Raw genomic sequence first — 23056 nt, forward strand, 5'->3', positions numbered from 1 at the left:
AGGGGTATAGCAAAAAAAAAAACGTGAAAGTTACTATTTTTAAAAATATTCATTGCTCTAACTATATTTTTTATAGGGTTAATATAATATACTTTCAGGATATAGTAAAATTTTGAAATTTATAAACAGCAAGTTTCTTAATAATTTTTATTTTTTTTCTAATAAACACAATTAAAAGGTTTGTAGAGAAATAAAATTGTTTTCCAATTGATTTCTAGTAATATCAAGTTGGTATTTATAAGAAATATAATATTATTTTAGACTAATGTGTTTATAAAATTTTAAAGGCACATCTTTAAAAGGCAGCTTTTTAGTCTAATTAACCTAATAACTTGACAAGAGATGTAATTCATAATTAATTTAATTAATTATAAAAATAAAAATTATTTATTTTTCATAATGTCAATATAAGTGCTATATATATATAAATTTTGACATTCCCTTCAAATCTTCTTTTCAACAACCAAATTTAAAGTTATTAATTCGGTGTTTTTCATTTTATAAAATACAACAAAATTTCTTTCCCTTTTAATACGGGATAGAATTCCTTTGCTTACCTAATATACAGGCTATCATGACAGCGAGGATGTTTATTCTAATGCGAGAGGGAGGAAACTTGTACCACACGTGTCATGGTACTAGAATGATTCAAGATAAAATTACAAGAACCCCATTTATTATTATCCTTATTTAAAAACACCACCGCCAAATTATTTACAACATTGTGATGAAAACAATTTCAACTTAATTTTTTTTTTATTATTATTATCACACCTGACTAAAGTCAGCAGGCCTGGGCTGACCCTTCTCTTTTTTATTCTATGGATTACATAACTGTTTGTTTTTATATTTTAAAAATATTTTAAAAAAAATTAAATTTTTTTTATTTTTTTCTTTAAATTAATATTTCTTTTATATTTTCTAATTATTTTAATATATTAATATTAAAATAATTTTTAAAATATCAAAAAAAATATTAGTTAATTATATTTTAAAATAAAAAACAATTTAAAAATCAAACACAATTCATAGCTAAGTAAATCTCTACAACATCAATTCTAAAATAGCTGCTGTCAACATTTTTCAAAATCGAGTCTCTCCTTGATAAAACGGCTCTCAATCCAATTCCCCAATATAAGATTAAAGGCAAGAAAAAGCTGCTGTCTTGTTTTTTTTTTAGTTTTAGCTTTAGTTTTTTTGTCAAATAAAAAAATCTAGTTTACTTTGTTAGTGAATAATTAAATATTTTTAGGAGAATCGAATCTTACAATCTCTATTATTTTTTATAATTAAATTAGCGGGAGAAAAATGATGAAGTTTGTACAGGTCTTATCCTCATAAGACTAATATAATAAGTTTATTTTATGAGGGTCTAATCTAATAAATTAATGTTTTGGGTTGAGTGAATTTTGGACTTGTTATTGCTCATTCAACTACCTTCCTTTCCCTTCTTTGAAAATTATTAAAGAGAAAATATTGAGTTTGTATATTAATAATTTCATATTTTTAATGAAAAAATATATATGTATTTATGATTTTAATAATATAAAAAACCTTGATTGAATGGATATAATAGGTAAAACAATAGAAAGAATTTTTAATTATAAAAAATAATAATTTCCTGATACTTGTTTATTTCTTCACAATATTATTTTTTTTATCAAATTGTTTCACAATATTAAGTATATATCAGTGCAAGCCTGGAATTATCGTGCTGTCGTTTAATTGCATAAAGAAATTAGAATGTTCTTTGTCACACAACCACCTTATTTCATTAAAAGGATAGTTAAATTGAAAAAAAAAACTCAAAATATTATAGAAAGAATATTTTTTAAAAATGATCTTGATTATTTTTTAATAGATTAATCTTGATGCAATGTATTTTTAGTTTATCCACATTGTACGATAATTAAATATAATTAACATAATATAATTAGTTTTTATAGAAGTTCAAGAAATAGCTTGGTCATTTATTTATATATAACAGGAATAGTGGTGAGCAAGCCTTTTCCTGTTTATAAGTATGGTTGCTGTTGTTTTTTAAAGTATTTTTCACTCAAAAATACATCAAAATAATATTTTTTTATTTTTTAAAAATTATTTTTGACATCAGCACATTAAAATGATTTGAAAATACTAAAAAATATTATTTTGAAGCCAAAAAAAAATAATTTAATTTTAATTTTTTTTCAAAAATATTTTTAAAACGTAAAATCCTTAATTTCATGCCTAACAATATTAAAATGATAATATTTTAGATCAATTTAAATCAACTTGGTTTAATTTCCTAAATTTATTTTCTGAATCACGAGACCTTGATAACCCTATAAAAAATAAATAAAAAAATATTACTTTTAATTTTCAATCAACAAATGATTAATGATAAATTAAAAACAAAATTCAATTAAAAAAAAAACTTACTTATCGTATGTTTTTTTCTTTATAATTAAAATAACAACCTTCATTATTTTTTTAAATTACATGTACCAAATGTGTTGGTGTTTTACATAATCCTATTTTATTTTATTATATAATGGATTATATTAAAATGACGTACGTGTCTTTATATATTGTCTAACTACTCAACTTTTTTTTTTTTAATTTGATAGTTACTTTTATACAATATTATAAACACAACACAAGATATCACAATAATTCTAAACAAACTTGGAATAGATACAATACGAGTTCGCCTTCTTTAGAACTATAAAATTTATAATAATTTATACGTAAAATACGATTGAATGTGTGCATGCTAGAAAAAATGGTACCCATTTCAATTTTTATTTTTTTTCACTTACTAAAGAAGGCACACACGAGGCATGCAATGTTCTAGATTAAAATTGTGATTATTGGTTTAATTTCCATTTAATGTTTCCAAGATTTTTATTTAAGACTACGACTGTTTCATAAAATTTGAGTAGATGAAAAGAAAAAGGCAATCATCATGAGTCAATTTCTCTCAATCTTCCCATGATGCATTTGTTAATTTCCTGATATATTCCCCGGCAACAGCCAGAATAGGAAAACGGGGCTCATCAATGAATGGCCCTTCCAGATGATGCCACGTGGATGTATAAACACGTGGCAGAAGCATAGGACGGGATCTTTGGTGTGAACAGCTAATCAAGGTTCGTTCGTAGCCAAGTGGCCGACCTTGTGCCTACGCAGAGACGCAAAGAAGATCCAAAGTAGCGTAAGCGCCAAACCCACCCATCCCTGTCTATGTGATCTAACGGCTGCAGACAATCTTCAGCCACCACAATTAATCCCATCCGCTCAATTCCCAACATTACCACATTTGTTAATGAGTCTTGCCCCCAAGTCTAGGCATTGTTCTTGTTGTTGATTTGTAAGTTGCAGGTCCTTTAGGTTCACCTTCTCTATCTCTCTACACTTCTGCATTTTGATCTCTAAGCTAACCAATCTTCTCCATTGTCATCTATTAGACAAAACAATCACATTCTTTCTTTGAGAAACCCATTAATGTGGCAAATTCAGCTCTGAAAATGGTAATGTTGATCATTTACTCTCCCTCTCATGATTTTCTCTCTCTCTTCTTCTTTTCTGGGTGTTCTGTACTAATTTCTTGTGGGGTGGGGGGTGGGGCATTTTGTTTAATAGGATAAAATGTTGGTACCGCCATGGTTAGAGTCATTGCTAAGCACACAATTTTTCACTGTCTGCCGGACACATGAAGATGCAGCAAGGAGTGAATGCAATATGTATTGCTTAGACTGTGCAGGTGATGCATTTTGCTTCTATTGCCGCTCTTCCAGACACAAGGATCATCAAGTGGTTCAGGTCAGCTTGTTCACATTTTCCCTTTTTTTTTTGTTTTTTGTTTATAGCACCATATCTGGTTCTAGCTAGAACAATGAGGCTGTATCTCCTGTCTGTCTAAGCTGGCTCTATCATTTTATGGGTTTTCCTTTCCCTTTTTTCTGGTTTTCTTCGGCAATGGGCAGATAAGGAGATCTTCATACCATGATGTAGTGAGGGTTTCAGAGATTCAGAAGGTATTGGACACAAGTGGAGTTCAGACCTATGTGATAAACAGTGCTAGAGTCTTGTTTCTCAATGAGAGGCCACAGCCAAAATCTGGAAAAGGAGTTGCTCATGTTTGTGAAATTTGTGGAAGAAGCCTCCTGGACCCATTTCGTTTTTGTTCATTGGGATGTAAGGTTAGCATTTTCCTTAATCTCCATGAATTTATCTGTTGCGTCATACATTTATCAAATTAATCAGTCTGCGTGTGTGTGACTTTCTCACAATTCATCAGGTGGTTACAGTTTGTTCATCTGGCACACTCCATGCCCTGACCCACACACACGCGCGCGCACACACCATCACCATCATAACCACCCCCACCATTCATCATCATCATCATCATCATCATAGGCACATATATACATGATGGCTAGGTATATTACCATTCAAAATTATACCTCTACCATCGGCGGTGTCGCCGTTTTCATCATGATAAAATAGGATTTTCAATGACAATATGGTCTAGCATTATTAATTATCATCGGATATCATATACAATATTGATTACTTATTCAACTCTTTTCTTCTTCTTTTTTTGCGGGGAATTATGGATGGATGGTTTTGTTTCTTGTATATCCTGGTTTTGTTTGTCTGACACCATCTTTAAAAACCTAGCTTGAAGGAGTAAAACGAAATGGCGATGCAAGCTTTACCTTAGAGGCTAAGAATGAGGCATTGACGGGAAGAAGAGAAGGCATTTCCAGAGAAGAAGAAGACTTGCGTGAAGGCTCACAACAAGACATATACCCGCCCACGCCTCCTCCACCTCCTTCAAGTGCAAGGAGAAGAAAAGGCATTCCTCATAGGGCACCCTTTGGGTCCTAGCTAATTCTCCCTCTCATGTTCATACAAACTGGTAGGAGTAGTAGAGTATTCAATCAAATCCATTATTTCCTGCGCAAACTACTCTCTCTCAAGGGGTCATTTTCCTAACTAAAGAATTGTAGGGTACCCCTTTTGGTTGGGGTGCCCAAAAAACAAAAGGGTTAGTAAGTTTCTCTTTTAGGTCTGGGTCCCATACAAACAAAATTCTCTTGTGAAGATGCAATAATTCACATTTGTTATTGATAGTTGCAAGGTGTACACTGTGATTAAGAAATGAAAGCAAGTCTTTGTGGAGTCCGTTTTATAGTTTTCTTGGGCCCACAACCACATGGGCCGCTCACATAAAGAAACACCACCACCTTTCTTTCTCTTTGTTTATTATAATTTAAGCAAATCAACTTTTCTTACAGCAAAAATTGAAGAGCTCAATGAATTGATTTGCGGTCTCCTTTCTCCCCCGTCCCTTTTGCTTGGTGCAAATCTCTTTCCATGGAAACTACGCCGGTGAGAAGGACGGCTTGGAGATGAACTAGGCTTTCTTTTCTTGGTGGCGCGCCACCCAGAGGAGCCACTCAGTTAGGTAGAATGGACGCTTGAATGATGGGTGCCTTGACGGGGGAACCCATGAAGGGCTTCAACAAAAGTAGGTAAATAATCATGCCATGGCTAATTAATAAATGAAATGATGAGGAGGAGGCTTGTTTCCAGCCTCCTATGGATACAAGGGACAGCATAGGCACATGAAGAGCAGTTGACATCTCATATCTCGACCGACCATCTAATTTGTCTTCCACAGTTCGATGGACGATGGACTTGGATCTTGATACTGTGTTACATGAGTTATTATTAGCTTATCTTTGATGGGACTCAAATATGTTAATTTAATTTACAAACGGTCTTGGATCATACTTTTACCCAAATAAATAAATAAATAAAACCTTACGTGTGGAAAATGTTGGGAAGTCGTCGTCAATGCCAGAATCCAAAAATTGAGATGGCATCTTCTCTTTGTAATCGCTAGTCCATCAACGTTTTATCCCCGGCAATGTGAGCGCGCTTCATACGTTTTATTATATTCTCTTCGGGTGCGATGGAGATTGAATTTTAAAGTATTTTTAGTTAAAAAATATATTAAAATATTTTTTATTTTTAGAATTAATGTTTATGATTTAAAATGCTTAAAAAGATTTTTAAAAATTTTAAAAACAAGATTTTACCGCACTCTCAAACACACCCTTAATTTACTTTCTAATTATCTTCTGCAGAAGATTCCAGACAGTGGGTTTTAAATGCTGCAACGATGCAAGATCCCCCAACAATGTTTTAGGAGGATTCTACTGTTAATGGCATCATAAATCATCCAGCTAAATTCAAATGATATAAATCCTGTTGAAGTAGAGTGGTCAAAGATTGACATTTAGGACAGCGTAATTAGTTGTGATTGAAAATTGATACCAAATTATGGACATTAAAATCGTACTTAGCACAAAAATAACAATAATACAAAGAGAAAGGAGAAAGGAGAAATGATTTCCAAAATCAATCATTCAATGCCTATGGCCTATATTTTCTGTCATAATAAATAATAATAATAATAAATAAATTTGAATAAAAGAAAAACGGTGTAGTTTCTTCCATCTCGTACAATCAACCAAAACCGAAGAAAGGGGCAATGGGTGTGGCGGTGGCCCTCTTGACTTGACTAAAAAGGACCCTGGGCCGACTTGCTTTGAACCCGAACATGGAGGCTTTGAGTAACTTGCGGAGCCACTCTTCTTTCTTGATTGATTTTTGCTGCCAAATGCTCTTACCTTTAGATTTCAAATCAACACAAGATTTTCCAAGCCATATAATATTACACGTTTGTTGTAAATCCCTTTCACCTGTAGAAATTTTCAAAGACATATATTACACGGTTGTTGTAAAATATTATTTTAATATATTTTTATTAAAAAAATATTTTAAAAAACAACTCATTAAATGCATAAAGTCACTAAAGGCCCTCTTATATAACCCATTCATTTAGGTTCAAGCGAAGTTCTATGGGTTTGGATAGGAGCAGTCCATTGACTAGAAATTAATAATTTCTCCGGTTAATTCCAACCTCATTTGAGGCGAATCCAATTTTTTTCTATGGAATTTCGATTATTTCAATATCATATATCTTTCTTGAAGTGTCAATAAGTTATCAATCTCCCTTTTAGTTTATCCCAAGTAGGAGAGTCAGATCAATTTGTTTTTTTAATACCTGAATTTTTAAAAATTAATTAACTAAAAATCTCTTAAGATAATTCAAATGATATCGTGTACATCATTAAATATTTAAAAATATAAGATATAAGATTAAAATTTATCTTTTTATAATATGGTTTATATTGAGAACAAAAAAAAAAACAAGGTTAAACTAGAAAGACCACAAAAAAATAAAAACCTTAAAACTGAGAAGCATAATGTTATTATTTAAAATTGTGATTGCGGTTGCTTTTCAAAATGTTTTTTATGCCGAAATGCATCAAAATAATTTTTTAAAAAAATTATTTTTAAGATCAGCATATCAAAACGATCTAAAACATATAAAAATAATAATTTTTAACAAAAAAATTTAATTTTTTAAAAACACAGGTAGAACTATATTTATATATAAAAAAAATTAAAATTTTTTGTTTCTGTTGGGGTATAATTATCAAGTAACAAAGTAACACTATATTTAATAAAACTAATTAATGAGCTTGACTTAGCAAATCTCTTCTAAACTTAAAATCATTTGATTACTTTTAATTTCATTTATTATCTTCTTATACTTTAATATATTTAAAATCAAGTCTTTCTACTAATTTTTTCTAGATCCCCTCCATGTTTTTCATATAAAACTAACTAAATAACTTAAATACCCTCAACTTCAATAACCTTTAACCCAACCAAGTTTAATTTTATATGAGATTAATTTTATATAATGAAAAAAAGTTTAATATCATAATTTTCGTTCTCCATTTAGAAAGTTTGGTTACAATTTTTTCTCAAAGAAAATATATTTTAAGGCTATTAATATTTTGTTTTTAGACAAAGAAGAAAAGGTATTTAGGCTAGTAATTTTTTTTAAGAAAATTAATATCAAGATTTCTGGTCATCATATTTTACAATAACATGTCAAATCAGAAATTTTGTCTAAATCTTTAAAATAAAATAGATATATGATATTATTGGAAATAAAATTTTAATAAAATCACAATAATATCATTCATAATCATAAAAATAATCATATTCATAATCAATTAATCCAATCAAATGAATACTATCAAGAAATTCAGGACTAGGCTCTTACTTTGAGATAGAATACCGATTATGAGTTTTTTTTTTCCTTTTTTATTTTTTAACTTTATTTTCTTAGGGCTAAAGTCAGAAAAATATTTTTTTTAAAAAAAATAAAAATTAAATGAAATGAGAGTTTTCATAATAATAGATATCGATATTTTCTTATCAAAGTTTTATTTTTTAATTGGGTAATATATAAGTTTATAATTTGATATATATATATATATATATATATATATGGATTTAATTGAAACAAATTAATTTAGGGATTGAATTATATTTATTGTAAAACATGATCACCAAAAAAACATTTAATTGAAGATGTTTTGTAATAAGAAATAAAATATAAAAACCATAGTAAGATTTAAAAAAAAAAAATAAAGACCAAACTATATATATATATCAATAAAACTTTTATATCCTGGGAGCACGTACATACTGTGTTTTAATGGCCTTAATGACACCATCTAACAAAAGAATACGATGATTATAAGAATATAACATACAATGATGATATTATGATAAAAAAAAAAACAAATATAAAAAAATTGTAGAGAAATGTAGAAAATTAATAACCCGTTTTTTATTATAAAAAAAGAAAGAAAAGAAAAGGCAAAGGCCTAATTAAACCAATAAAACCCATTCCTATTCTTCTTTTTTCCACCTTGAATTATAATCAAGATCCCAAGTAATTATTGCCCCTTTCTCTAACAAAAAGGAAAAGTCTTGTTCAAAATAATCTTCTTCTTTCTATCTCTATTACAATACTTTACAAAAATCGATACAAGTTTTATCTTATTTTTCTCGTCTGCTCTTTAACATAAGGACATATGTCCTGATCTAAGCCTTGAATATTGCTGCACCCAATATAAATAGGACCTCCAAAAAATTTATTTATTTTATTTTTTTTTTAAAAAAAAAAATATATATATATATATATATAAATAGAGTCACCATTTAGTTTTTTTTTTCAAATTTCAAATCCTAAAATATGAATTGGCTTTAAAGATTTAAGCAGCTAATTAGTTATGTTAAAAAAATATAAAAATCATCATTATTGCATTCTTTTTAAATAAATGTTATTTTAGCTATGTTTTTTAACTTTCTAAATTCATTTGTTCCATGTCATTAAGAGTCCAATTTATTTTTTGAGCCTACTCGATAATTTTTTTATTTGTTTATTTAGTTAGCATTGGGTCATGTAGTGTTGATTGATATTTATCTAGTTAGCATCGGGTAACGAATTAGGAATCTCACAACTCAATAATTTTATTTTTTTTTTTACCTTTTATTATTATTACTTACAAAGTCAAAGCTAGACATAATACTATGCTCAACCCATGTAAGTCCCTGCTCTTAGTAGAGTTATTTGACTTATTATTCACCTCATTTTAAGTTAAAAGCTTTGTGCTAAACTTACCTTGATCTTTAAAACTATGAGATATATTGACCTAACTATTAAAACTCACTCTTAATGGGAAAAAACAACTTGACGCCAACTTTACAAAAAAAATCAGTATTATTTTGGTTTTTTCTTTGAAAATAAATATTGACATGAACATGCAAATGTAAAAAGATACAAGCCTAGTTTTACGAAATGAAGTTAACATGAATATGAAGCCAAAAAAATAAAATAAAAATGCATGGATAAATAATCACCATGCATGAATAGTTTAATTTTTTTTTCATTTTGAATAGTAAAACATGTAAAAACTACGAGAATAAAAAAAAGAATTGGAAGGAAAAAGGATTGAGCTTGCCTTAAGGCTGGTTCTAGACAAATAAGGAATTGTTGTAGTTGCTACTAAAAAAGGATAAAGGAATGGAAAGAAGGACATGGAGGGATGGATCAATGAGTGATCTTGATTCTTATTCAATACTTAGGGTTAGAAACCGAGAGAGAGGATAAAAGGTTAACTTGGGAATAAAGGTTACTAAAGGAGAGGATGAGAGGCTGACTTAGCGATAAGAATCAATCAACTACACCAAATGACCCATTAAATGTATCAATTTAACCAATTACGAGGTCAGGGGTTAAGAAACTTAAGGATGCATCCAATGGGCTAATTCAAAATACTTACGCCAAGGCAAGCTTCGATACTTCTATAGGTAATGATCATATCTTAATTAATTTGATTCATGCAAAGTAAAGGGTTGATCTATTGGCTTAAGGAATTTCACTGTCTGGGTGGAGAGACAACCAAAAAAGAAATTATTAATTGTCAGGTTTTTTTTTATATTCAACAAGGACAACTTGGTAGCGAAAGGAGAAAATTGGATTGTTATTGATTTTTCCACAACTTTTATGTGCTTGTGTGGGGATTGCTCATACATATTGGTTTTTTATTGAACTATCTTAAACTCATCAAAAATCATATGTTTATGTGGTATTCTTCCTTATACTTTTAGTTTTTGATTCCTTATAATCATTGAGTTGGGGTCTTTATTTCAAGACTTCGGTGTCTTAATTTAGATAATCATTATCGAGTTTGTACTATCCTTAAACATGATTTTTAACTTTCTTAGGTTGTGTCTTTCTTGCATGTGGGTTCAAAAGTTTTTATCCTTCATGCTCGCATTAGTTGGTATTAGAATAAAGATCTATAAGCTAATTATATTTATCTTTCTATATGTTTTTGTGTTAGTTTCATTGTTTTCTTTACATCTAATTGTTGCGGAATTGTATAAAAAAAAGTTCTATTGAATTTTGATTATTATGAGATTAATGTATTATAAAAAAAGAAAGAAAGAAAGGTTTAACATTATGAAATTAGCCACAAAGTAAATGTTATAAAAGTTTGAATTTGAGACTTAAGAAACCATAATATGATATTATGATTTTTAGATGGATTAATTTTACCATATCAACATGATACAAGGACATATAATGATTTTAATCCTGGAAATTTCCTATAAAAAAGTTATGTTTCCATAATTTGATCGGTTTCAATATTGAATAAGAAGAGAAAGGTTGGGTTTCTATGCTATTTTTAAATGATGCATGGTTATATGTATAATATAAATAGTGTATAGACAAGGAAGAAAATTTGCTCCTCGACTAGCCACTCTCTAAGGTGTGTTTCTTCTATAATTGGTAATAGTCATAATAAAAACTTATTCTTTATTTGTATTGACATTTAAAAAAAATTATGTCTTTAATTTTTTTTATTCTGATTGGGTATTATTTATTTCTTTATTTGTTTTTGTTTTGGACAATCATGTTTTTTATAGTGAACTTCACGCCAAAGTTTTTTAAAATAAGTTATATTGTTAAAGAGAACTATATTGAGAAAATGTGAGTCATTTTCATTTTATTTTATTTTATTGTTGTTAACCTTTTATTAAATACAAAATGAAACATTAATCTCAGGGACACAACAATTAGTTTATAGATGATTTTAAAGTAATGAGACAGAATAATAATAATAATAATAATAATAATAATAGTTAGCTATTTTGTATAAGGATTAAGAAACAAACCCTAATGAATTACGAGGAAAGTGGCTCAACTGGTTAGGTCTTGGATTTGCTCTTTAGAGGTCACCAGTTCGAGTCTAATAAACCTCAAGGTTATTTGAGACTTACATAATCGTTAACTTCATGGCTCGTGAAATTAATCGAGGTACGCGCAAACTAACCCAAACATCCACATTAAATAAAAAAAAAAACCCTAATTAATTACTTATAATCATATAAATCAATAATTCAAACCCCACTTAAAACTAAAGCATTTCTCAAAAGAAAACAGTAAAGAATAATGGAGTCAACCTCTCTAAAGTCTAAACATGCATTACAATAAATCTCAAATAGGTGGGCAATAATATTAATGAAAAAAGGAAAAGGAAAAGTCTTCTAATCTGCTCTAGTTTAGGACCATATATAATTTTTGATAAGTAATTTCTCTTCAAATATTCCAATAAATTATTATAAAAAGCTATACGGAGAGGTATTTTTACTATTGCAGTTATTGTAGATTGAGACTTAGCTATGTTATGGAATTCTAAAATGCTACTAAGTCGGTCCCTTTTTTTAACTCGTTGAGAAATTGTACAACTACATTTGTTTTTTTTTTTCCATCTTTCTACATGGCATGGTTTTAAGCCTTATTATTTATTTTGGTTTGCATGTTGTGGTATATTAACTATTATGAGAAGCATCCTGGCTTTAAATTAAAACTTATGTTACAAAATAACATTTAAGCTTATAATTTAAAAAAGATTGAGATAACAAGGATGAAAGCTACTCTAAACGAAAAAAAACAACCCTTTTTTTTCATTTTACTAATCATGGGGTGTGGATAATTATGGTTCGGTCCCTAAAATTTTCAATTTTTTTGTTTGATCCCTTATAAAAATTTTATGTTTTTATCCTAACTTTTTTTTTTGGGCTATGTTTTAGTTCTTTAATTTTAAGAAGGGAGAGAAAAAATCATCAAAATAAGAAAAATAAAAGATAAAGTGCTTGGTTTGCTGTTTTCCAACCACCAAATATATTTGATTTTGGTGTCAATCGGTTCTTTTTGGATAGCAAAGTTTAATAAAGGTTTTTTTTGTCTTTTAATATCTAGTCAAAAAATAATAAGGGTCTATAAATTATTTTTTTATTTTTTATTTTATTTTTTTAAGTGATGATAGGTTTTTTATGTTGGAAATGGGGTTTTTCTAACCTTAAGATATTTTTTGAAGTATTTTCAAATGAAAACAAGTTTTAAAAAAATGGATTTTAGATTTCAAAACTCAAACTCTAATTTTTCATCCACCAGAAGTTATAGGAAAGTTGATCAAAAGATGACATGTTATTTCTTCAATAAGTATCAATTACTATGTTAAATAATAATAATAAAAAAAAAAATGAACGATATAGTTAAAAAAAAAAAAAAAAAAAAACATGGCATATAGGCCTAGTATTTTTTTTTATAGGGCCAAGTTCGCCTAGGTTGGAAGGTAAGGCCTGGTCGTGCCTAATTTTTTACTTAAAAACAATGCTTTTTATAAAAAAAAAATGAAAAAATAAAAACTAAATACATGAACAAGAAAATGAGATATTTTTATTAAAATATACATTTTTTCTTTTTAGTTAAAATAATCATAATTTTTTCAATTTTTTTTAATTTCTACTAGTAAAAAAATACATGATTAAAAATGAATTTTTAACAAAAAGAAAATATGTTTTTTCTATAAAAAAATTTTTATTGTATAAATAAATAAAAAATAAATTTTAAAAAATTATCCCCGTACGCCAGGGAAGCACTGTTAAATAATTGAAAGAGTTGGCATCATACCTGTCATTTGCTCACGATCCAAGAAAGAAAAGTCGCACATGCCCCCATCTAGTCATTGGATCTTAACAAGTCTCTGATTACACTGTAGACAACATGAGAGTGACAATACCAACCACACCTCCCTATCTCTACAGATACCATAGATTCTACACCTCAGAACCCCCATCTGAATCTTTTTAGTGGAAAAAATCATGCTGTCCAAATGTTTCAGCCTCCATCTCCATCCCCACCTCTCTTCCACCTCTTTAATCACCAAAAACTCAAGACTTTCTCTATCTTTGACCACAAAACTAAATGCAACACATATCCAAAAGCAAGTTCACCCTTTCCTTCCAGCAAGGAAATACTCCAGGTTGACCCCAATGGCATCAAGCCAATCCTCAAGAAATGATCCAAAACTTGCCCAATTCGAGCCCGATCCAACACTTACGAACGATGATCTCAAACCAACAACACCTGCTGAACGGACATATTCCGGCTGGGAAATGGCTAGTCTATGGATTGGTCTTGTTGTGGGTGTGCCGTCGTATTACCTGGCAGGTAGTCTTGTTGACCTTGGCATGGCATGGTGGCAAGGAATTGCAACAGTTGTTGCTGCCAACATAATCCTACTGGTCCCGTTAATCTTAACAGGTCATCCAGGCACGCGTTACGGCATCTCTTTCCCGGTCTTGGCAAGATCTTCTTTTGGAATTCGCGGTGCGCACATTCCTACTCTACTTAGAGCACTGGTTGGTTGTGGCTGGTATGGTATCGAGACTTGGATTGGTGGTGAGGCAATTTTCATTCTTCTACCGCAATTCATCAAAGGAAATTCTTCGTGTTCTCAGTTCTTACCTTGGCTTGGCACTTCTCCATTAGAATTTGCTTGCTTTATTGTTTTCTGGGTAGCTCAATTGGCTATAGTTTGGAAGGGAATGGATGGAATTAGAGAGCTTGAGAAGTTCTCTGCTCCCATTTTAATCATACTCACTTCTTGTTTGCTCATTTGGGCTTATGTGAAAGCCGGTGGTTTTGGTTACGTGCTCTCTATCTCCTCTAGGTTGTCTTCATCCGAGTTTTGGGCTCTGTTCTTTCCTTCCCTTACCGCAAATATAAGTTTTTGGGCTACTCTTGCACTTAACATACCAGATTTTACTCGATATGCCAAGAGCCAAACTGATCAGATTATTGGTCATGCTGGTCTTCCAATTTTCATGGGAGCTTTTACATTTGTTGGCCTAGCTGTAACCTTATCTACCAGAGTGATTTTTGGCCAAGTGATATCCAGTCCAATCCAACTCCTTGAGCGAATCGGCGGGCTCACAACAATGATCCTAGCTATCTTTGGAATTAGCCTAGCCACCATCACAACAAACATCGCAGCCAATGTCGTAGCACCTGCCAATGCTCTTGTAAATCTCAGCCCTTCAAAGTTCACATTCAGGAGAGGGGCTCTTTTAACTGCGTTGCTTGGTATTGCTTTCCAGCCTTGGAGGCTTCTAAAATCAAGCGAGAGTTTTGTATATACTTGGCTAGTTGGCTACTCGGCTCTCTTGGGCCCGATCGGGGGCATAGTTTTAGCAGATTATTATCTTATTCGAAAGACTGATTTGAGTGTCAATGACTTGTATTCTTTGAGTCCTTATGGAGCATACTATTATTCAGGGGGTTATAATTTGGCCGCCATGGCAGCTCTTATTGCTGGGATTTTGCCGGTAATACCAGGTTTCCTGCAGAATGTTGGAGTTGTTTCCAGTATTCCAGAGACTTTCGTGGTCATCTACAATAACGCTTGGTTTTTTAGCTTTTTCTTGGCAGGTTTTCTGTACTGGTCTGTTTCCGTTCTAACAGGAAAACGGAAGAAGCCACTACCTAGAGATCCCCTCTTGCCAAGTGAAACCTGAGCTTATGCGAAAATTGCATACTGTTTTCTAAGAACAATTACTGTAATCACATTTTCTATTGCAAGTTCATCGATGATACTTTTATTTTGTAAAGAATTAGGGACCGAAACCTGAGTCTGTTCGATAACGCTGTGTTTTCTTTCAAATCACATGAAACCTTTTACCTATGTTTAATCTATGCCCGTTTGTTTGCTGGAAAGTAGTTTTTTTTTTTAAAGTGAATTCCGGGGAAAGTGAATTTCAGGAAAGTGAATTTCGAGAAAGCATTTTTCGATGTTTGGTAGTGTAATGAAAAATAAGCTGGAAAACACTTTCCAGTGTTTGGTTATGTCATGGAAAATGAGCTGGAAAATAAATTATTAACATTTTATTTTTCTCAAGTTTATTAAAATAATAAGAAACAAATCTTACAAATTAAAAGGTTGAATGAGAATGAAATTGAAAAAAAAATATAATTTCATAAATTATCTCATATAAAATAAATAATAATCAAAATAATAGAAATCAAATCTAAAAAATTAAAAAAATAAAAGATGAAGAAATTAAAATAATAATAATCAACATTTCATAAATTATTTCAAATAAAATAAGTAATAATCAAAAGAATGAGGACCAAATTTGATAGATAAAAATTTTCAATAAAAAAATAATAAAAAAAAGTAAATAACAATTATAAAAATAAGGACCAAAGTTAATATAAAAATAAAATTTTAAGAGATGAAATTGAAAATAAATATTAAAAACACAATATATATAGCGATCAAAAGTTTGAGAATCAAATTTGATATAATCAGCAAATAATGACATTTTTAAATTTTTCACAACTTCCGGAAAGTGTTTTCCCTTAAATTTTTTAGGAAAACACTTTCCTGAAAACCAAACCAAATTTTTCTTTTACTGGAATGTGTTTTTCATTGACCAACTTTTCTAATGGCAAACAAACACAAGAAAGTTTGGAAAGTGATTTCCCGGAAACCACTTTCCGGAAAACAAACACAGCTAAAGGGAAAACACTTTTCTGAAAACCAAACCAAATTTTTCATTGACTAAAATTGACTGGAAAGTATTTTCCGTTGACCGGAAAGTATTTTCCGTTGACCAACTTTTCTAATGATAAACAAACACGGGAAAGTTTGGAAAATGGTTTCCCGAAAATCAGTTTTCGGAAACAAACGAGTCCTATATGTTTTCCTTTGAAAACCATATACTCTTATCGTGAGCTGTCTGTGACATGCCAAGCCTGTACTGGTGCTTTGCTGAGTAGCATGGATAAACAGAGAATCTATGTATGATCATTCTGTTAGGATTTTACTCTTTTATTGAACGATGCGCGTTTTTTTATGGAGAAAAAAAATACATTTTGGTAATTTTCAAAAATTATATATGGTCTTGTAGTTTTAGGAGTTTACATTTCAATTCTAAATTTTATTTTTCTCACATTCTAGTCCTTATAAATTAACAAAGAAGCGGGAAAGTCGTTGAAAAATAAAGGAGAGAGAGCTTTTGATCAGCCATCTACCGACCACAAAAAAAAGATAGATCTTGGAGTGAGGTTTCTCTTGAAAAAGGAGCTCGAGGTAAATGGTTTTAGTATTTAACCATTCCGAAAAAGTAGATTGGAATCTATAAACTATTTTTTATTGAGTCTGATTTTTAGTTTTTAGATTGATTAAACAATGTTTTGGAGTTAAAAAATAGAATTATTGAGGTTCATGAATGTTTTTTATGTGTTTTTGAGTAAAAAAAATATATGTTAAGATTGTGTTCAAAGAATTCAAAAACTAGCTCTAATTTTTTGATATCAGAGATGATTGGATTTTATTTTAGCACACGATGCGTTATTCATTCAATTTTATAAATAATTATATATATTAATCATAATTTGAAATAAAATTTTCCTTGTGAGAATAATAAAAAATTATTATTTAATTGCTAATTTTTTAGTTAATTTTATCAAATCAATTATTATTTTTTATTTTTTACATAGTCGCTTGAAAAATAATATTCATATTTTTTTATTAAAAAATATTTTATAAAAAAATATATGAATAAGGAAAGAGAATTTAGATTAAAAAGATATATTCTTTTTTGTTTAATTAAAATCATTGGAAATTTTTAAGAATATTTATTTTAATTGTATTTAGTTTTTATTTAAAAATCATGTTGCTAAAAAAATACATGGATAAAAAAAAGAATTTTGGCTAAAAAAACATATTTTTTTTCTTTATAATTTAAATTGTTCACTTTCTTACTAATATATATATTAATTATTATAAAAATAAATTTTGAAAAAACTCCAATCAATCACATCAGGGAAATCAATCCTTTCCCTCGGCAAATATTCGGCCTAAAAAATACTTGATCTGAGATTTGTTAAGAAGTAAGAGCTGCCCGAGACCCATTTTAATTCCTTTCCCTCGGCAAATATTCGGCCTTGGGCTCGTTCAATTTAAAACCTACGGAAAGTCATTTAAAAAAAAAAAACAATTAGTGCAACTTGGGAAAATCAATCCTTGCTTTTGGTTAGATGAAACTACTTAATTATAAATCGTCCCTGTAGTTTAATGAAACTAATTAATTTAATTTTTGTGGTTTCGAAAACTATATATTCAAAAATGTGAATAAATAAAAACCATTTTTTTTTTTGCAGCTTGGAAAAATCAATCCTTGCTTTTAGGTTATACATGCAACCTTACAAAAAAATTAGTTGAAAAGTAATTTGTAATTCACCATTGTCTTATCTATAACATAAACTAGATATATGGCATTGACATAGAGGAATTGAAAGAAGTTTTGTGACTTGAAGGTTTCGATGGTAATATTGACCTGTCACATGAGTTGATTTGTTATGCCTAAAATATTATTTATCTAGCAAAGAACCAGATATATCATTAAAAAAATAAAATATATTGATGTCAAGTATCATTTAATTTTATATATTATGTTACATGTTGTTGTATTAGTGAAGAAGATTGCTGCAACTAATAACCTTTCATACATTTTGACGAAACCCATCTCTAAAGTTAAGTTCAAGCATTGCTGGAACTTGATTGGTTTGTGTAATATTTAAGATATGCTTAATAAATGTGGTTATAAAGGAGTTCCAGTTTTGCATGTTGGCTAAATTTAAGTTGTGGTTGAGATTTATTAAGTTTGTTTTAAATCGTAGACCCAAGCGAGAAAGAATACTCAATTAATTAAGAGGTATTTGAAAATGTAGTGAATATTATTTTTCTAAGTACTTTTTGCTTGAAAATATATTTAGATTATTTTTTATTTTTTATATTTATTTTTAACATTAGTAAATCAAAACAATTCAAAAATACTAACAAAATTAATTTGAACCAAATAAATTTTAAATTTTAACAAAAAACAAGTTCTGCCTCGATGTCAAATGGACACTTAGTCCATATATAAAACACAAAGGAGTCATATTTCAAGGTAAGATTTAATTATGAGTGCTTCTATTATCTACACTTTTGTGGCTAAAGACTGGAGAGGAAAAATAAGTTTTGGATTACTTTAGGATTTTGTGTGAGAGAGCAATTATGTGTGTCGCCTTGTAATTTTATACTCTCTCTCATGAAATAAGTCTAAGTTGTGGAACCATATAAATTTCTCATGTGCTATTATATGATTAATTGTATCTGTCCTTTATATTTATCTATTTGTTTCTATGACTTGAGTAATGAATTTAGTTTGTCATGTCTCAAGAGAGCAATAACCTTGTTTTTTTTTTATTATTGTTTTTTTTTTTCATTCAAGAATGAGTTTGTTTAGAACTAAGTTTTGCAATTTTTTAATGAGATAATCTTGTTTTTATGACCCGAGTCATGAATTTAGTTTATTAGGAATTGAGCTTCATGATTTTTTTTAATTTGTTTTCTATTAAGTTATACAATATCATGATCTAGATCGTGGCTTTCCCGGGATTACTCAAATTATTTGCTTTCACTATTTTAAAAAAATTATTTCTTTTCTAATTTCATCATGTAATAATGTGTTGGTTGAGATGTTTCATATATTTTTTTTTTAATTTTCTTTATATATGTTAATTTTATTGTTATGACTCAAGTCATGAGTTTGGTTGGTTAGGGATTAGATTTCATGTTTTTTATCAATTTACTTTTTATTAAGTTATCTCGGTACAATGACCATGATTGCAAGTTTATTGAGTTAACCTAAATTGACTAAAATTGTTTTGTTTAATTGTTTATTTTTCGATTTTGTTCTTCAATAATAAGTTGGTTTCGAGATGGGCTTCATAAAATTTTTAATTTGCTTTTTTATAGGGTAATCTCATTTTCACGATTCGATTAACAAGTTTAGCATGTTTATCCAGTTTGACTCAAGCTGTTTTTTCTTGTTTTTTTTTTCCTTCAATATTTTTGCTTGTTGAAAATTAGGCTTCCTAATCTATTTCGCTTTGCTTTTATAGAATTATCACACTCTCATCATCCAAGTCTCATGTTTTGCAAGTTAGTCAAGATTAATCCAAGTTAATTTAATATATTATCGTCTCAATATTAAAAAAAGATGTCGTCTCATATATTGTTATCTTAATATTTAAAAAAGTGTTATTCAATATGTATCATATTTTTAATTCAATGTTGTTTTTTTTATATATTAAAAAACATTTTAGCAACACATTTACATTTTTTAAAAGATTTTAAAAAATAATTTACGACGTAACACGGGACAGAGATCTAGTAATTACTAGAATCCTATTAATGATTTTGGTATTTAATGAAGTAATTACAAAATATTATGTAGATAATACATATTAGTAAAGTATATTAAAAAAACAAAAAATAAGATAAAACAATCATGTGGGATCGAGATGAGATTTTATTAACAAGATTTATTGGTAAGAAATAATTCACAATTGCTTCTATAGGATGTATGACGTGATGAACGATGGAACTTAAAGAAGAAAACAATTAAATCATGATCATCGTGATCTTATTGATCTATCACATGTAATGAAACTTAATAACTTTTAAATAATGATCATTTTATCCCTTGCTGAAACTTAATTTATGTGCAATACTAAAACTGGAAAGATCTGTGACAATTTCCAAGATCATATGAAATGTTAATGGGTAACATCAAGCATAAAATAAATCATAGAGAGGGAGCGGAAATCATGTGTGCCTATAGGTAGGAGCAGCGTTGATCAAATATTTATTATGATTTAAACAATAATTTGATATTATATTGAAGCTACAAGGATTGTTGAACACAAATGTTTCAAAACCTTCACGGTACCCCCGCAAGCTCCTTCACTTGTCTAGAAACTAACACGAGAACTTGAAATAGGAAATAATAGTCGAGTAGATGTGAGCATGGTTTTATTTTCTTTCTTTCTTTTTGTGTATGGCAATTTTATGGACATTGATTTATCTTTTTATTTGCCATTAATGAGTTTCTTCCGTAGTTATAATTTATTTAATCATACAACAAATTATAATTTTAGTATTTTAGCTTTATAATGGTTTTTAGAGACTTATTATTAACATAAATTTAATTGATGAAATGCTATATGTAACACTATATTAAATTGAATAACAAGTTACATGATATTTTTTTTATTAGTATAGATGTCCAGGCTAGCTTTTTATATACCTTGACTAGTCCCACAGGTTCTGAAATTAATAACCATACAAGTCTCTAGTGACCCTGAAAAAACTCAAATACATAACCATTAAAAAACAAACTTAAAACCTGATTAGTTAAGTTATCTTTCAATTTATTACATAAAATCTTTTTTTATATTTACGTGGGTGTCCGGGCCAGCTTGCGCGCACCACGATTAATCCCACGGCTCACTGAACATCCTGCAAACCCAATGAACAAATATGTAAGGCACCATGCTGGGTGACATCTTGACGTCGTAAACGCGGTGAGGTTCTGAAGGTCTATGACATAGGCATTGCTACCCAAGTTTTTAGTGACTTGAAAAGGTCCTGCACGTCGTGCGTGCAACTTGGTGAAACTGCTGGGAGGAAAACGCTCTGGTTTTGGGCGAACCAGCATCATGTCCCCACTATTAAATTGTTTGTCTTTGCGTTTGATATTAGCAGCAGCTGCATATGAATCAGTACTGTGGGATAATCGTCTTTTAACTTCCGCATGAACATATTTCATGTGTTCAGAAAAATCAAGGTCAGCTTCACTTGGTCTGGGAGGCAATGGTAATGGAGTGAGATCCATGAGAGTATATGGTTGCTTGCCATATACTACTTCAAAAGGTGTGTATCCTGTAGATCTGTTCACAGAGTTATTGATAGCAAATTCTTCATGTGGAAGTATGAGATCCCAGCTGGTTATATGGTCAGCAATGAGGCAGCGTAGTAGGTTTCCCAAGCTTCTGTCGAGGACTTCGGTCTGACTGTCGGTTTGGGGGTGGAATGCACTGGAAAAACATTATTTTGCCCCATTTTTGTCCATAAGGTTTTCCAAAAATAGCTAATAAATTTAACGTCTCTGTCGGATACAATAGAGAGTGGTACACTATGTAACCGGATTACTTCTTGGAGGAATAAGACTGCCACTTTGGAAGCATCAAAGGTCTTGTTGTAAGGGATGAAATGAGCCATTTTTAAGAATCGATCCACTACTACCATAACTGAGTCATGTTGCCGAATAGTCTTGGGTAAGCCGAGGATAAAATCCATGCTAATGTGCTGTCATGGCTGGTCTAGTGTTGGTAAAGGGATGTAGAGTCCAACTTGGTGCTTTGTCCCTTTGTTTAGTTGACAAATTCTGCACTGATCAACCACTTTGTGTACATCCTTACGCAATCGAGGCCAGTAAAACCGATCAGCAGCCAAGGCATAGGTTTTGTCATAACCAAAGTGTCCAGTTAAGCCACCACCATGAAGTTCTGTGATGATGAGCTCGCGGAGAGATCCTATGGGAATGCAGAGTCTAGTACCGAAATATAAGTATTCGTCCCTTAAGGAATAATTACCTTCTGTTATAGTGATTTTGGACTTTAAGTTGCTCCATATTGTGCCAAAATCACCATCATCCATGTACTGCGTTTGGATGCCTTCGAGACTAGTAGTATGAGCTGTGAACACATGCAGCAAGTGTGATCGTTGACTTAACGCATCAACCACCTTATTCTCTGTTCCTGCTTTGTGCTTAATGACGAAATCAAACAGTTGTAAATAATTCATCCACTGAGAATGTCTGGAGTTGAGTTTGTTCTGGGAGCCAAGGTGTTTCAAAAAGTCATGATCAGTATAAAGAATAAACTCTTTATGGATCAAGTATGGACGCGAATGCTTAATGGTTTGAATCAGTGCATAAAATTCCATATTGTATGCTGAATATCTTCGATGAGTGTCATTAAGCTTTTCGCTGTAGAAGGCAATGGGATGACCCTCCTGACTTAGAACTCCCTTGATCCCTATATGCGAAGCGTCACAAGCTACCTCAAAGATTTTGGAAAAATCCAGTAGTTTCAGAACTGGTGCATTTCCATTACATATGCTATTGGGAAGACCATGGTTGTACGATCGTAGAGTCTCATATAAGGCTATACCAACACCTATTCCTTATATTTTAAAGGCAAGAAATTAGTCATAGTTCCATTATCGATTGCAGAATTTGAAGCTACCAACAAAAAGGTACCAATAATGAACATGCATCAGTTTTCGCAAGCTGTGAATAAAGAGCAAATGTTGTTGTTTGT

General features: G+C 30.2%; 2 protein-coding genes across 2 annotated transcripts; both read left to right on the top strand.

The window, feature by feature from the left end:
* Positions 1 to 3186: 3186 nt before the first annotated feature.
* Positions 3187 to 5204, top strand: LOC118048499 (protein RGF1 INDUCIBLE TRANSCRIPTION FACTOR 1). The gene is made up of 4 exons (XM_035058196.2): positions 3187 to 3512; positions 3625 to 3804; positions 3969 to 4184; positions 4666 to 5204. Exons 1-4 carry the CDS (start codon positions 3510 to 3512, stop codon positions 4873 to 4875), a joined length of 609 nt encoding a protein of 202 aa, XP_034914087.1. The 5' UTR covers positions 3187 to 3509; the 3' UTR covers positions 4876 to 5204.
* Positions 5205 to 13516: 8312 nt separating this feature from the next.
* On the top strand, positions 13517 to 15528 carry LOC118048468 (purine-uracil permease NCS1). Its single transcript, XM_035058156.2, has one exon. The coding sequence runs from the start codon at positions 13660 to 13662 to the stop codon at positions 15352 to 15354; it is 1695 nt and encodes a 564-aa protein (XP_034914047.1). The 5' UTR covers positions 13517 to 13659; the 3' UTR covers positions 15355 to 15528.
* Positions 15529 to 23056: the final 7528 nt, after the last annotated feature.

The sequence above is a fragment of the Populus alba genome, chromosome 6, assembly GCF_005239225.2.
Source record: "Populus alba chromosome 6, ASM523922v2, whole genome shotgun sequence".
Classification (NCBI taxonomy): domain Eukaryota; kingdom Viridiplantae; phylum Streptophyta; class Magnoliopsida; order Malpighiales; family Salicaceae; genus Populus; species Populus alba.

Excerpts from the sequence above, each read along its gene's own strand:
- LOC118048499 (XM_035058196.2), top strand. Across the intron at positions 3,805-3,968 it reads AGGATCATCAAGTGGTTCAG|ATAAGGAGATCTTCATACCA; the intron begins GTCAGCTTGTTC and ends GGCAATGGGCAG. Across the intron at positions 4,185-4,665 it reads TTTGTTCATTGGGATGTAAG|CTTGAAGGAGTAAAACGAAA; the intron begins GTTAGCATTTTC and ends TTAAAAACCTAG.
- LOC118048468 (XM_035058156.2), top strand. The coding sequence starts at position 13,660 with ATGCTGTCCAAATGTTTCAGCCTCCATCTCCATCCCCACCTCTCTTCC.